Source organism: Malaclemys terrapin, chromosome 2, assembly GCF_027887155.1.
Source record: "Malaclemys terrapin pileata isolate rMalTer1 chromosome 2, rMalTer1.hap1, whole genome shotgun sequence".
NCBI classification, from domain to species: Eukaryota; Metazoa; Chordata; order Testudines; family Emydidae; genus Malaclemys; species Malaclemys terrapin.
Window position 1 is genome coordinate 178,738,085 of NC_071506.1, and position 16,414 is coordinate 178,754,498.

The 16,414-nt window shown below is 44.0% G+C and overlaps 1 protein-coding gene across 3 annotated transcripts in view; it reads right to left on the minus strand.

The window, feature by feature from the left end:
* INO80C (INO80 complex subunit C) overlaps positions 1-16,066 on the minus strand; it is a 46,092-nt gene extending 30,026 nt beyond the window's left edge. For 2 of the 3 annotated variants that reach the window (XM_054018812.1, XM_054018813.1), the window contains exon 1: positions 9,393-9,645. In XM_054018812.1, the coding sequence (XP_053874787.1) occupies positions 9,393-9,536 (144 nt within the window). In that variant the 5' untranslated portion in view covers positions 9,537-9,645. Of the gene's footprint in view, positions 1-9,392; positions 9,646-15,953 lie in introns of those variants that run through there. The other variant, XM_054018815.1, reaches the window with a different exon arrangement.
* Positions 16,067-16,414: the final 348 nt, after the last annotated feature.

Sequence of the window (16,414 nt, forward strand, 5' to 3'; positions counted from 1 at the left end):
AGCCTTTGTAAAAATTTTCATAGCAATGTAACTACAAATATTTGGTCTTTCTAAAATGATAGAATACGTGGACCTTTCTGCCACAGCTTACTTATCCAGTATTCAGAAAAACTATTTATTTTTATCTGTTCTAAATTTATATTTAACAGAATGTTTCCTTTTTAATTATGGGACAACAGAAACGGGAGTGACTAACTGACCTCCAGGATGTTATTAGCTTATAATTTTGTCACCGTTTTTTAAAAACACTGTCCTTTATATTCAGTTTATTATTAGTTTTTCCTTATAATTGTCCAATAATTCTCTATCTCCAGAGAACAAAGAGAGAGCCACTCCTGCAGATAATTTAGCACCTGTAAATATACATGGAATGTAATCACAAAATGAATATCCAATGGACAAGTCTCTGCTTTGCTTGCTTCTTAATACAAAACAATTAAGTTCAAAACCCTGTTAAACTACAAAATTAAATTTTCTATTAAATTCCATACCCCAACATTAACATGTTTATATAACATCTATCACTTTTCTGAAGCAAAAACTGAAATGCTATCTAGTGCAAGCTTGTAACATGTACTGAAGTGTGTAAAAGCGCAGTTCAGATGTATAAAGCTGCAGTATCTAGATAAATAGACATGTTATTCCTAATTGAGTCTTGTTTACTTTAACCATTTTAAACAGCTAATTTGATTCTAACAGGACCAATTTTATGAGCGTCACATCTTAGGTGAGCTATCTTGCTAATGTGTGAAGTGTTTGAATCAAATTGTCTATATTGTATCACTGTCATATCTCCTCTTACACTTCTCTTTCAAAATCAAATAATCCTAGTACAGTAGTATTCTCCTTTTGACAGAAACATCCAATCATTCTCCTTGTCCTTTTCTGAGTCTCTTGTATTTTTGTTATACATCATAAAATGAAGTGCAGCAGTTGCTAGATCCTGCATAGATTTTTAAAAGATGTTGCATGCCCATTAGCTAAAGTAAATTATTTTAAACCTTATGCTGGGAGAAGAAAGAGGGTGAAAAATCTGACACCAATTTACTGAGATCCATAGTAAAATCAATACACATGTGCTATGATGTAGAAAGAAGGGTGGGAGCACATCTGTATTTACTCTGAATCTCAAATCAAATCACATGGGGGGGGTGAGGGTAGCATTTCTCTGGGATTGGCATAGGTTGATTTGGAAATACACATACTTTTGCGATTACAGATACTCTAAATCCTTCAATATGTGACAAATGTCAAGCAAAATCCATTTTTAGACCTCCCAGCCTTAATAGTCTCCCTTTTAAAATGACGAGTTTTAAAAATTATTCTCCTTCTATAAAGCTGAATTAAAACATGTATATTATAATCTTGGCCAGATGTTGTTATAAACATTACTGATAAGTGTTTGTTAATTGTGTGTTATAAACATAATCTTCCTTTCACCAAGGATGTGGAGGGATGCTGGTTCTTTAAGAAATTGGATGGATTATACATCAACAAATATCTAAGAACAGTCCCGGTTCTCATTTCTGGACCCCTGGAAATAAAGCTAGTCTTTGGGAGAGCAATAAAAGAACTTGCTGGTATTTAATACTCATATTTAATATTTAGCTGTTTGCTGTCTGCTTTGTTGCAACACCTAACTTTGCAAGGTGTTCCAGGGCCTTGCCTTGACTAGGATTTAAAGATGTGATGATAGAGTATGTTAGCTAGCTCAATCTAACTAATATTGTCTAAAACTCTAGCTAAAACAAGGTAATTTGTGCTAAACTGGTTGAGTTAAAGCCCAGTGAAAGCCTAGGCTTTACTTCAAAAGGTCCTTGAGGCTTTTGGTACTAATGAGGTGATGCATCTCCTCCATACTTCCTTTCTTATGGTCAGATGTGAACGTGATTGAATTTGAGAGAGGGAAATTGAATTCCTCATCCCAGCAGCTCATAGCAGTAACTAGCTAACCAATATCCCCAATATTGCCACTACATCCAGCAAGATAGATACTTAAATTGACTTAAGTAGATTTGAGTTAACATCCCATGGGGACACTTCATATCTTCCAAAAGGTATTGCTTCAGGCTCCCTGCAGATTTAGGGCTTGTCTACATTTGAAACAATACAGTGGCACAGCACAGCATTATAGCGCTTCAGTGTAGAAACTGCCTGCAATGACGGGAGAGTTATTCCATTGGCACAGATAATCCACTTTTCCGAGAGACGGTAGCTAGGTCAGCAGAAGAATTCTTCCGTCGACCTAGCGCTATCTACACAGGGACTTGGGTCAGCTTAACTATGTAGTTCAGGGGCGGGATTTTTCACACCCGAGTGACACAGCTGGGTTGACCTAGCTTATTAGCACAGACCAGGCCTGAGATAGACATTGGTTCATCAGTTACATTAAATTCACATTTTTACAGTTATCTTAGCAACCTTCAGGGCAGAAAATGAAAGTTTAGGCTCTAGAGCATAATGATACGACAGTTTTGTTTTTTTTAAATCAACAACTACATAATTATTTACACACTCACGTGATTGTATTATTTCTGGTTCCCTAATCACTATCATGGCAATGGGTTGTTCAGAAACATGTTTTGTTGTTTTTTATTTTAAATTTCCAACTATAGAGGAGAACTGTTATTTTTGCCACAACAAATCTTATAGAAGACAATGTTACACTAATTAGAATAAGTTTGGAGACCTTAACTTTTTTTTCATTTAATTTAAACGATTTTTTTTTAGTTGCCTAGTGGGAACTCATTACAATGCAGCGCATGCTGTAAGGCAGGGGTGGGCAAACTACGGCCCGCGGGCCACATTCGGCCTGCTGGACCATCCTGCCTGGCCCCCGAGCTCCTGGCCCGGGAGGCTCGCCCCTGGCCCCTCTCCTGCTGTTCCCCTTTCCGCCTCAGCTCACTCGCTCCACTGCTGATGCAATGCTCTGGGCAGCGGGGCTTTGAGCTCCTGGGGCAGCGCAGCTGCAGAACCCGACCTGATCCGGTGCTCTGTGCTGCGTGGTGGCGGCGGCAGCATGGCCCAGCTCCAGCCGGGCGGCGTGGCTGTAGCGCCGCCAGCCACTGGTGCTCCAGGCAGCACGATAAGGGGGCAGGGAGCGGGGGCGTTGGATAGAGGGCAGGGAAGTTCCGGGTGGTGGTCAGGGCGGGGGTGAGGATGGTGGTTGGGGAGGAACCAGGGGGTTGAATGGGAGTAGGGGTCCCGGGGGGAAGTCAGGAAGGAGGGGGGAGTTGGATGGGGCGGCGGGGATCCGGGGGCAGTCAGGGGACAGGGAGTGAGGGTGTGTGGATGGGGCAGGGGTCCCAGAGGGGCCGTTGGGGAACAGGGGGGTTGGATGGGGCCGGAGTCCCGTGGAGGCGGATAGGAGGTGGGGGCCGGGCCACAACCCTCTCCCCTAACCGGCCCTCCATACAATTTACGAAACCCGATGCGGCCCTCAGGCCAAAAAGTTTGCCCGCCCCTGCTGTAAGGGGTACTCAACCAGAACATGATAGCTATGGTGGCACTCACTACTTTCTGTAGTTAAGGATTGTTCAACTTTTCCTCTATAATCTTATTTTTCAGGGAATTAAAGTTAGCTTGAACATGAATTTTTTTAAAACAAAATTACATTAAAATGTATTTGATAGTTTCCTATTTACAGTGAGGATATTTTTATGGCTTTGAGAAAATAGCATTTTTTTATTATTATATTTGGTAAATGGTTTAGGGTCCAATTCTGTTCCATTGAAGTCAGAGGGAAAGTGGTCACAGTGGAACAGGCTCTTGGTACATAATTGTAATTCATATATATGTATTTTTAAAGGCCCTGATATTGAGGTTTAGAAAATATGACTGTCTATCAGATACCTAATTTCATGATCATCTTTGTTCAGTCATGTTTTAACATGAACAATATTTTGTGTTTATCTTAGGGTTTAATCTATTTGTTTGATTGTTTGGGTGAGACAACCCTGTAGTAAGGGAATGATATTGTCATTTTGACTTGTATATGTTTTAATACTATTGTACGACTCTTAGTTACTTTTGTTATAGGCACTTGACATATTAAATAAAATAAAGTGTTTATTACATGATTAATTATATAAAAACAAGGAGGTTCCCATTAACTACATCAGGGGTAGGCAACCTATGGCATGTGCGCCAAAGGTGGCACGCGAGCTGATTTTCAGTGGCACTCACACTGCCCGGATCCTGGCCACCGGTCTGGGGGGCTCTGCATTTTAATTTAATTTTAAATGAAGTTTCTTAAACATTTTAAAAACCTTATTTACTTTACCTACAACTATCGTTTAGTTATATATTATAGACTTCTAGAAAGAGACCTTTAAAAACGTTAAAATGTGTGACTGGCACGGGAAACCTTAAATCAGAGTGAATAAATGAAGACTCGGCACCCCACTTCTGAAAGGTTGCCGACCCCTGAACTACATTCACTGTTTGAGACAAAAATCATATCAGGTCATTTATGTAACCAATTCTTAAATGCCATTGAAACACTGGAGAAAACAGTTTGCAAAATGAAGATTAAAATAAACTATATCAAGACTTACAACATTAAAAATAGGAAGAGAAACTACATATGCCGATGCATAGAGAAAAAAGTGCAGGAAAGCTCTGCCATGAAATTTTATGAAGGGTTTTCTATGTATCCAAAGCAGAGGACAAACTGTGGTATCATTTTCAAAGCGAAGCATTTATTTAAAACTCACCTTATTGTATGTTACTATGCCTGGAGCAGCCTTTCAACTAACAGTACACCACAACCCTTCCATATGATAATATTTAGCACTTAAATAGCACTTTCCATCTTCTGTCAATCATCTGCAAATGTCTTCTGATAAACCTACAGATGATGTTTTCCCTATCCTTCAGTTACCTGCACTGTCACATTTTGCCTTTTAGTTTGTTAGCTCTTCAGGGCAGGCATTCTGTTCTTTGTTTTCTGATTAGCAAATACATCCTGCTCTACAATGCAGCATATACTTTTGTGTACAACAGACTTAGAAGTCTATCCCCCAGACTTAAGTGCCTAAGTCCCATTTTTAGGTGTAACTGTGATCCAAAAAACTCCTGTTCAGTGGCCGCCCAACCCTGCAGGTGACTAAATTCACTCAGCACCTAAGCTTTTTCAGTAAAAGTTCCCTAGTCACCTATGTTTCTGCTTCTGACATGTACACTGCTGCCTCACTCTGGATGTCCAAATGCTTACCTCCCACTTAATCCCCAGCACAACTCCACCTAAATCATGTGTGGGGTCTAATCCACTAGGCATACTCAAAGGCTGCCTAACTCCACACAAGATGGCCAAGGAAGGGAAGAGGCCCTCCCTTATAACCTTTAGCCCAGTGCTTAGAGTACTCACCTGAAATGTGGGAGACCCCAGTTCAAATCCCCTGCTCTACCTGATGAGGAGGGATTTGAACGTTGATCTAATATCTCTCAGGTTAGGGAGATCTCCTCCGATAGGCCGTTTTGTTTGCAGTTAGACAGCCACCTAAACTGCCTAGCTCCAGGATGGGGTTCCTGGCTGCAGATTGCAAACAGAGCTAGGCACCTACCTGCACTCTACACTTAGGTGCCAAAGTATGTGGCTTAGGATACCCCCCTCTAATTAGCATGTTAGCTTAGGCTGCTCCATGCCTAGCACACTAGCTTTTGTGGATCCCATTCCAAGGTGCTTATCTGTCCCCAGGCATTGTATGAAGCTAACACAGGCTTTGTGAATCCCAGTAATTTTTCAGACGCCTACAAGTTAGGTGTTGCAACACCTAAGTACCTTTATGTATCTAGGCCATTGTGCTTAAAAAGACACTAGCTGCTCAGAGCACACTAGGGCTTCCATTGGTTCTGATGGAGCTGAAACAACTGGAGCAACAGTGGAAATCCTTTCAGCAGCAACAACAACAAAAAAAATCCTCTTGTAGACAATCCCTAAATGAATGGTGCTATATCAATCAATAATAAAATCAACCGTTTTCTACTAATTTCCATCACTACTTCATATGCACATTAATCCTCAATATTGAAAATACTGAACTCCAGCAAGATTGAAGTATTTTTCAATGGAACAACAGTATGGGAGGAATAATTGTGTAAGACTAATAAAAGTGATGTAATCAAACTGCAATCACGCTGTCCTGGAAATTCATTTTTAATTCTGCATTTGGTAAATACAGGCATTATTTCCAAAGGAGCTGTGTCTCTTATTGCAGACATGACTGAAGAGCATTATGTACTGTGGCCTTCCAAAACAAACATGACCCAATACCTTTCATAAACAGTGAACAATATTTTGTTGTTCATGTTTGTGAGACATAGATGAATTAAAGGTAAGTTCTCAATGTATACACTAGGTTATGTGTTGGGTAAACATAGTCCAAGTCCAGTAAAGAGCTGCACTGATACGTAGCAAGAAACCTGGTCCTTCTTCCAGGATGCACAAGAGGAGGGGTTCTCAAACAGGGGGTTGGGACCCCTCAGGGGGTCACGAACTGTCAGCCTCCACCCCAAACCCTGCTTCACCTCCAGCATTTATAATAGTGTTAAATATTAAAAAAGGGTTTTTAATTTATAAGGGGGGGGCGTACTTAGAGACTTGCTGCATGGAATGGGTCACCAGTACAAAAGTTTGAGAACCACTGCACAAGAGCATACAAATCTACTTTCCCATTAACCAATTATTTTACCAGGCAAAGTTGATAAAAAATTTTATAAACAAAACTTCATTTGCTCTCACTGCTTTCCTTACTCCCTTTTTTTGTTTGAAATCTATATTTCAACCATACCAACATTCTTCCCAGTTCAAGCACTGTAGAAGCTAATACTCTAAAGCATGCAAAGGGAAAATAAGTCTTGTGGGGCACCACAAAAACAGTTTTTGTTTAACTTCATGGAGACTGATCCACAGATGTGGGGGAAAGTGCAGACTAAGCATTACATGTGAAATACATCTACAGTGACAAGGGCCAAGCACAAGGTCCTGTGGATCAATAATTACACAATTTGCAAAAGTGTGCTGGGTGATTTAAAAAGATATAAGAAGGCACTTCCCTATCCTAAGAACTTGCAATCTAGAGCCCCAATCTTGCAGACTTTTACATAAGTGTGTAATGTATGTATTATTGACTATAATTTGGTGATTTAAACTGGGGAATGTTAACTCTTATTTTTCTCCATCTGTTTCATAGTGTCTATTTCTTTACAAGAAAAAACATCCCATGTTGAGACATATGACTAATGATATGCTTAGCATGCGAAGTTTTAAAAAATAAGGTCAAAAGAGGTTAACTTGGAAAGTGAATGGTATGAAGAGTACTAAGCAGTCTCACAAAACTTGTTTTAAAACTGGATTGTATAAAAGGTATACCTACATATCAGACTGTTGGACAGGTGAATTTAATTCAGTTAAGTTTAAAAAAAGTCCCACAATTACCAGCTAGTCAAGCAAGCAACTTATTCATAAAAAGTACAGGCAGGTTTACAATGTTTGTGGATAAACTAGTCGCTGACTGGTTGAGCTACTTGATCAGAGGGATACTCATGAAGTAGAGTGAGAGCTGGTTGATGAGGCGCGGCATTATGATTAGATTAGAGACTGGATTTATTAAGTGTTTCATCTTGTCATAAATCAGTTTATGCATGAATACTTTGGTAGCTGTGTAACTAAAAATTGTAGGAATGTATGGGGTATGGGTAGAAAAAGTTATTGCTGAAGAACATGCCATTTGATGAGTGTTTCTAACTCTCTAAAAATATACAGACCAACTTTATTTCTGTTTTAAAAGTCCTGCATCAGGGTGTCTCTTCTTCTCTCTAAGGTACAAAGAATGTGGCATTCTCCACAGCTAGTCAACACCATGTGTGTGTTTGATGGCCAGAGGACCAGTAGACTGACAGCAGATTTTTTTCATTCCAGAGGGTTAAGCGTGCTTTTGGCAGTGCCTAAGCTCCTGAGCTTAGTTGTGACTTTTTGGAACAAACCCTGCACTACTGAAGTCAATAGCATACTTTTATATATAGTACTTCGTACGCTGTGTAGAGAAATTACTTCATCCACCAGTGCAATGCAGCCACCTCAAGGGAGGAATGCAAAAGCTGCTTAGCACAAAATACTACAACCCAATTTAGGGTAGGAAATGAAGGATTCTTTCACTTTACTAGCAGCTGTCTATTGACAAAGAATATATCTCAAACATAAAAATAGATTGTTTCTTATAAACAAGTTATCAACATATAAAATATACACTTAGCCCTTACCATCCTTGAACATCCAAATTGCTAACCACAACAGCTCTTGGAAATGGTTGTCAAATGTGATAATGGTTGGCAATCATTTTTAACGTTATTTTAGCTAATAGCCAGTATTACAAATAACGGTTAGCCAAATAACTCTCTGCTTGTTGATAATACCACAGAAGGAGAAAGGAAGATCTGTAAACACCACAAGCTGAACTCATAGGAGTTGCAGAGATGCTGTCCAGTTGAGGGTGGGCTTGTTGTCATACAGAGGGGAACAAGGATGATGATCTTCAAGTTACAGGGTCAGAGGATTTGCTGGGAATTCAAGAGATCTCCCCATCGATCTCATGGCTTTTGCGAAAATAAGCAACCTTATTGTCAGCATTGCTCACTTAGAAGCTGTGATACCACTAGAGCTAATCAAAGAAGTGTGAAAGTAGATACTTTTCTATGAAAAATAAGGACCAACTTTTCCCATGGAAACTTTTCCTTTTCATGCTTAAACCTAACTTCTCCAAAGCAGGGTCTGACTGGAAGTTCTAACATTATTACACCTTTTAGTGACCTAGATACATATAAATTGGTTTTAAACATGCCTCTATTGCACCTATGTGAGGTTACATCCCTTAAGATATGGTTACAATACACAGTTAACCCAGGTGATTGGGATCTGGCTTAGCCTAGCTCAGGTGTGAGCATTTCCATTGCAAAGCCCTATTTGCATTACTGTGTCCTCCATTTCTGCACTCACCCATGTATATTGGGGGATACATGCCTTGGTTTTTTTGTGCGGAGATGCTTTAGGACTGTATGAGAATAGGTCTCAAAGTGCTTTACAAAGGATGTCAGTGTCATTATCCCCATTTCACAAATGGGGAAACTGAGGCACAAAGGTGCCACGCTTACCCAGGAGGCTGGTGGCAGAGGCAGGAATAGAACCTAGCTCTAGAGTCCTGATCCAGTGATCTCCCTGGTAGGCCACGCAGGCTTATGGGGCTCAAGGGCCCCAGTGAGGTGGGAGCGCCCACCCAGGGTGGGAGGCAGGTCAGGTCACTGGGAGAGACAGGCTCGGGGATGGGGGGGACTATCACTCCCCGCACATGCGCACTCCTCCCGTTCCCCCCTTCTCGCTGCACATGCGCACTCACTGCTAGCTGGGGGCCACTCGGCGCCGCTGCCACCTTCTTCTTCTTGCTGGGGCCGCTGCCGTTGCCTGGGCTCGCCGGACGCTTCTTGCTGCGGGCCGCTCCCGGGGCGGCGAGAGCCGCTGCCCCTGGGACCAAACTGGCCATTCCCCCTCCTCCACTAGGCCGGATCCGGCTGCCCGCCCCTCCCCGCGGGCATGCGCAGTACGGCCGGCCGGCTGGCTGCGTGCCGATTTCGCTCCCCTGCGGCTTTGCAGCCGGCGGCTCCAGGGCCCACTTTAGCCGCTGCGCATGCGCGGCTTCCTCCTGGCCTTTCCGCGGTCCATGGGGGCTGGGCAGGCGGCGGCAGCACGTGCGGTTGGAATGTTGGGAGCCTCCTTCCTTCAGATCCCAGGTTCCCCGGCCGGGGCGCCCAGGTTTTCATTTTAGAGGAGACCTGGGACTAGCCTGTGATGGGGGTGGAGGGAGGGGGAACGGGACCATAGGTCTGTGGGAGGAAATGCAAGGCCCTGGGAGCCCTTTGACATGTACCTGGTGGCTTCTGGGCAGGTCTACACTTAAAATGCTGCTGTAGCACTTCAGAGAAGGGGCTACTTTGTGGACAAGAGAACGTCTCCCATCAGTGTCGTTAATCCACCTCCATGAGCAGCAGTAGCTATGTCTGTGGGAGAAGCCCTTCTCTCAACATAGTGCTGTCTGCACTGGGGGTTAGGTTGGTGTAACTGTCTCAATCAGGGTGTGGATTTTTCACACCCCTGAGTGACCTAATTATACTGATGTAAATTTAGACCTGGCCTCTGTATTTCACTCCTAGGACTGTTTTTAGGGGTAGGAGGTATCCACAAAATATGCCCAGTCCTGTGTTCACCTTTCGGAAGCAAATACTGAATTATTGGTATATCGGGGCAGGATTCTACACAAACAGCTGCATAACCCTGTCTATTCAGTGGAATTGCACTGGGAGTAAAGGAAAATAAAATCTGGCTCCAACTGTGATTTAAAACGTTATTTGCAGTGGAGTTGTAGCTGTATTGGTCCCAGAGTATTAGAGAGACAAGGTGGGTGAGGTAATACTCATTGGACCAACTTCTGTTAGTGGAAGAGACAAGCTTTCTCCTCTTCAGCTCATACATGGGTAAGCTAGGAAGCTTGTCTCTTGTCACCACAGACATTGGCTCATTAGCAAATATTACCTCATCACCCACCTTGTCTCATTTTAAAACCCTGAAATTCTTTAGGATGAATTTCTAGTTAATATATTATGAAATGGCTGTACAGGAAATTTGTTCCTTGTCAAATCTTTAAATGAAAAGAGCAATAAGATTAGGTTGAAAATCTTTTGTTTGCAAACCTGAGGAAGCAGAATGGCCTAGTCAGGGCTTAATTTGAGCAAAGTCAAACTGTTTTGGCTACCAGGTACTGCCGTCTTGTTCTCCACAATTTCTCTCTTTTAAATGAAAGCCTTCTGTTATGATTGTAAAGAAAGCTTTCAAAATCTGATCCAGGTATAATTGATGCAGCAATATCTGCCTTCGTTTCCAGGGACACTGAAACAAACTCTAGAAGGTTTGAGTTGCCCCATTCAGCTCAATAGGTGGTTAATTAAGGGCTCATCTAGATTATTAATTTGCATATCAGTGCAGTTACATGGATGTAAATTTCCCTAACCTTGACAAGACTTCGAGTGGCCCCTGATTATGATTTAATTTGAGAGGCTGGGTGGTTTTGTGATTAAGAGCATGTCTACACTGACAAAGGGCTTTTCTACATTGGCAATTTACAGCACTGTGTGAAAAAAAAGTGTAGACCGTGTACCAGTGCTGGGAGCCACGCCCCTCATGGAGGTGGTCAGCTCTCACAGCGCTGCGACCACACAAGCCACATTAAAGTGCTGCCGCGACAGCACTTTAGCGTTGCCAGTGTAGACTAGCCCAAAGTTACAGCACCAGCAGTTACAGCACTGCTCAGAGAGCATAGAAGGAAAACCGCAGTGTGTGTTCACACTGCCAGCTGCCAGCGCAATAGCGTATTCACACTTGCAGTGGTATTCAGAGCAGTGCACTCTGGGCAGCTATCCCACAGAACACCTCTTTCTCTTTTGCCACTGAGACTTGTGGGAAGGCAGAGGGGGTGGTGGGGCATCCTGGGTCCCAATGCCCCATGATGCATTGCTTCACATCCCAGCAATCCCTGTGCTTCCATCCGCATTTGGCGCCGTCTTTCAACGGTTTGTGTACTGCATGCCCTGCCTCTTTTGGGCTGCAGGAATGGATCCCGAACTGCTGACCAGTATGCTGCTCGCTCTGACCAACACGTCATGAGTGGCAGTGGAGTTATTCCTTAAACTAAAAAGGTAAAACAAGTGCGACATTGATCTCACCACCTGTAGTAGCTATGACACGAGATTGCTTGTGGGATTCACGGAGGTGCTGACAGTGGAACGCTGCTTTTGGGCTCGGGAAACAAGCACTGAGTGGTGGGATCACATCGTGATGCACATCTGAGATGACAAGCAGTGGCTGCAGAACTTTTGCATGAGGAAAGCTGCATTCATGGGACTGTGTGATGAGCTCGCCCCAGCCCTGCAGTGCAAAGACACGAGAATGAGAGCCGCCTTATCGCTGGAGAAGCGCGTGGTGATTGCACTGTGGAAGCAGGCTAGTCCAGACTGCCACCGATTGGTCGCTAACCAGTTCAGAGTGGGAAAATTGACTGTTGGAGTCGTGTTGATGGAAGTGTGCAGGACCATTAATCGCATTCTGCCCCGAAAGACCGTGACTCTGGGCAACGTGCGTGACATTGTGGATTGCGTTGCACAAATGGTCTTCCCTAACTGCGGAGGGGCGTTAGATGGCATGTACATTCCAATTCTGGCACCAGACCACCTGGCCCCTGAATACATTAACTGCAAGGAATATTTCTCAATGGTTCTCCATATGCTTGTGGATAACCGTGGGCGTTTCACAAACATTAACGCAGGCTGGTACGGAAAGGTGCATGACGCGTGCATCTTTTGGAACACTGGCCTGTTCAAGAAGCTGCAAGCAGTGACTTTCTTCCCGGACCAGAAGATCAGGGAAGTTGAAATGTCCATTGTGATCCTCAGAGACCCCGCCTACCCCTTAATGCCATGGCTTATGAAGCCATACACGGGGCAACTTGACAGCATCATGGAGCTCTTCAACAACAGGCTGAGCAAGTGCAGAATGACTGTGGAGTATGCATTTCTCTGTTTAAAAGCCCGCTGGCGATGCCTCTATGGGAAGCTGGACCTGGCCGATGACAATATTCCTACGCTTATAGCTGTGTGCTGTACGCTCCATAATATTTGTGAAGGGAAGGGTGAAAGCTTCACTCAGGGCTGGACCGCAGAGGCTCACTGCCTAGATGCTGAGTTTGAACAGCTAGAGACCAGGGCTACACCTTGTGGTAGGGGTTCTGCAGCTCCTTCACTTTTTCTCTACAATGTAGTGTGTCCCGGTCATGGCCCCTTTCTGTCATGCATCATGAAATCTGTCCGTAGGTGTCATAATTCCTATGGCTGGAGCGCAGGTGGGACTGCACAGCCTCCTCTCCCCAAATGCTGATGAGGTCCAGCAGCTCGGCATTGCTCCAAGCGGAGGATTGCCTGGTGCATGGAGCAGGCATGGCCACCTGGAAAGGTGCACTGAGACCACTGAGCAAACAGGAAGGGGACTTTCAAATCTGCAGAGGAATGTACGGGGTGTGGATGATGGTTGGTCACCTGATGGCAGGGCAGTAAAATTCAAATCAATGACCAGAGAGGTGAGAAAAGGCATTGTGGGACACCTCCCGGAGGCCAATCGCAGCACTGTAATTGCCACTGTGTCTACACTGGTACTGCAGCACTGTAGCCCCGGTACAGAAAGCTGTACGCCTCTCGTTGGGGTGGTTTTTTTAGAGCACTATAACTGCGCAGTTTCTGCGCACTAAGTGGCTTGGCAGTTTGTACACCTTGGGAGTTACAGTGCAGAAAGCTGCTTTACTGTGCAGAAACTTGCCAGTGTAGACAATGCCTTAGACAGTAAAACTACCTATATTCAAATTCTAGCTCTGCCATGAAGAATAGGAGTGCTGCTTCTCTCTCCCACTTTTTTTCAGAAGAAAAAATGGGAGAGTTTAGAGTAAAAGGCAGGGTGAGGGAAAACAATATTTATCTCTGTCACCCCTTCACTGTACACTGCTAGGCATAAACTCTCCCCCATCCAATCCGACTTTATCCTACCATCTCTCCTTGTTGTCTCATTCTCACCCTCATTCACTGGTCAATTAAATTCCTTTCCTCCGTTACTCAAACCTGCCAATTCAACCCAACCCTCTCCCAGCTCAGAAATTCTTCAGGCCCCCTCAGCTTAAACCAACCCCCACTGGCTCAGAAATCCCTTCTCACACTCATTCTTCCTGCATGCTGAGGCTTCCCCCCAGGGCCGGCCCACAACATTTTGGCACCTGAGGCGGGGAGCTCAAATGACGCCCCCATGCCCCCTCGCTTGGACCAAAACTTTGAAAGGTCTCAATTCTGCCCTCTTCCTGTTCTGCTCCTCTCATGGTACTATTCTGCTACCTGCCCAATAAAGGAGAACTAACAACTTAAAATGCCTTGTTCAAAAATTTTAAGTAACACTTAACTTTCAAACACCTGAACAGCAAATGTAACTTTTCTTGTCTGCATAGTAAACACTAGCATTTTTATCTGTTTGAATAATCAAAGTGGTGCTTTCCGTGCCTTCTTGGTTGCCAAGATTTGAACTGCTTCCTGAAGGTCCACAGTCTGGGCCAGCTTATGCTCTACTGAGATGGTTCCAAGGCCGACCAGTCTCTCCTGTGTCATTGTGGAGCATAGATGTGTTTTTATTAACTTCAGCTTGGAGAAGCTGCGTACTCCACTGGAAACTGTTACAGGAAGTGTTAGAAGTATGCGCAGAGCAACAAAAGCATTTGGAAAGAGGGTGGCCATCTTATTTGTGCACATATATTCCAGAACAGCCTTTGGAGTTGATCCTGCTGAAATGTATCTTGAAAGGGCTTTCAGTTCATCATCTAAATCAGTGGTTCTTAAACTAGGGCCGCCACTTGTTCACGGAAAGCCCCTGGCGGGCCGGGCTGGTTTGTTTACCTGCTGCATCCACAGGTTCGGCCAATCGCGGCTCCCACTGGCCGCGGTTCACCGCTCCAGGCCAATGGGGGCTGCAGGAAGGGCGGCCAGCACGTCCCCCAGCTCGCGCCGTTTCCTGCAGCCCCCATTGGCCTGGAGCAGCGAACCGCGGCCAGTAGGAGCTGCAATCGGCCAAACCTGCAGACGCGGCAGGTAAAAAAACTGGCCCGGCCCGCCAGGGGCTTTCCCTGAACAAGCGGTGGCCCTAGTTTGAGAACCACTGACCTAAATCACTCGCATCAATATCGCGCATGTCATCATGTGTCAACAATGTCTCTAGTGCCCTGCATTGCTGGTGTAGGTCTTCTTCAGGTATAGTGAGGAGTCTTGGAATATCATACATCCCAAATGTACTGCTGTGTTCCTTGAGTTGCATGAAATGTTCTTCAACTGACTAACCAGGTGCTAGATTGTGCAATACAAAGAATTCAACTTTGAATTGTTGTTTGGGGTCTCTTATGGGATTACCCCATGCCTCGTAATCAAAATGTCTTCTTCAGTGACTCTTGTATTCTTGAATGGATGGGAAAATAGCTTCAGTGTGAAGTTCCTCTGCCAACTTCTGTGCACTCTTCAGAACGTTTTGAAATCCCTCATCTGACTGGTAAGACTATAGGTCTGACTTTGCTTTGTCCAGTTGTTCTATTGCTCCAGATATATCAAGGTCAACACCTTAGAATCTCTTGCTTACAACATTTATTTCAAACAGTATGTCATGCCACAACACTAAGCCACACAAAAATTTGAAGTTATGTATGTTTCTGGTGGTTCCATTTCCCTCTGCCACTGTTCTCCCACAAACAGTTCCTGTCATAGCATTATTCTCCATAATGGCAACTATGGCATCATCTATCTTCCCAATTTGGTGTTTAATAGGCTTTATCACCTCCACTCGACTTTCCCATCGTGTGGCACTCAGTGGTTTTGTTAATTTCAATTGACATGTTTGCCAAATTATTATGTATAAAAGTTAACATAAGTTCTCTAAATCAAAAGGCCATTTTGTTTTGGTAAAAGGACAAGGCGACCTCCATTGTGGGTCAGGTTCTTGTTCCTCGGAAAAGGCGGGAAAATGGAAAGAGCAGGAATCTGACCTTGCCCAACAACAACTCCCTATAAAGATCTATGAGGGGAGGAGCTAGGGGCCCTGGCTCCGAGCTTTTGAGCTGTCAGAGGTTCAGGTGTCTAGCTCTCTCTCGTAGTGCGGTACAATCTTGGCACTGGCTATTGGCCTGCAATAGTTACTTACTAATTAAGTTGGGGTTGTTTGTTTGTTGTTTTGGGAAAGCAAACTTGCATACACGGACCTGGTCCGATTAGTTAGATCAATCGCGCACTCAGGACGACACAAAGCGGGTTAGGGTGGGAGTTAAGATAGGGATACGTACCTGTCTATTTCATCTGTCGTCCACAGTCGGTGTTCATCGCTGGCTTCTGTCATCTGGATCCTGCAGCCCCTTTATCGCTGACGTCTGTAAAGGTAGAAGAACATCTTGTATTATAAGTGCATGTGTATGCCTGTGTATTATTCCGAATCTCCAGAATCATTAATCCATTCCCCTTTCCCTTCCTTCCTCTCCCCTTAGCAAATAAAGTGTTGTTGGTTGTTTTACATTTGTGCGTGTGTTGTTCATTTGGGGTCAGCTCTGATAGATGGGCTTAAAAGGGGGACTCAGCGGGAGGTAAACTGTAAGGCTCCCCAAGATCTTCTGATCGGATCGGCCTAGAAAGATAAAAATCCTTACAGTTTCAGTGTCAGAGAGGATGTTCCCATATGTTGCTTCAAAATTTGCCATCGATGAGTTGATGCAGAGAAAAACACATAGATGCTTTGAATTACATTAAAAAA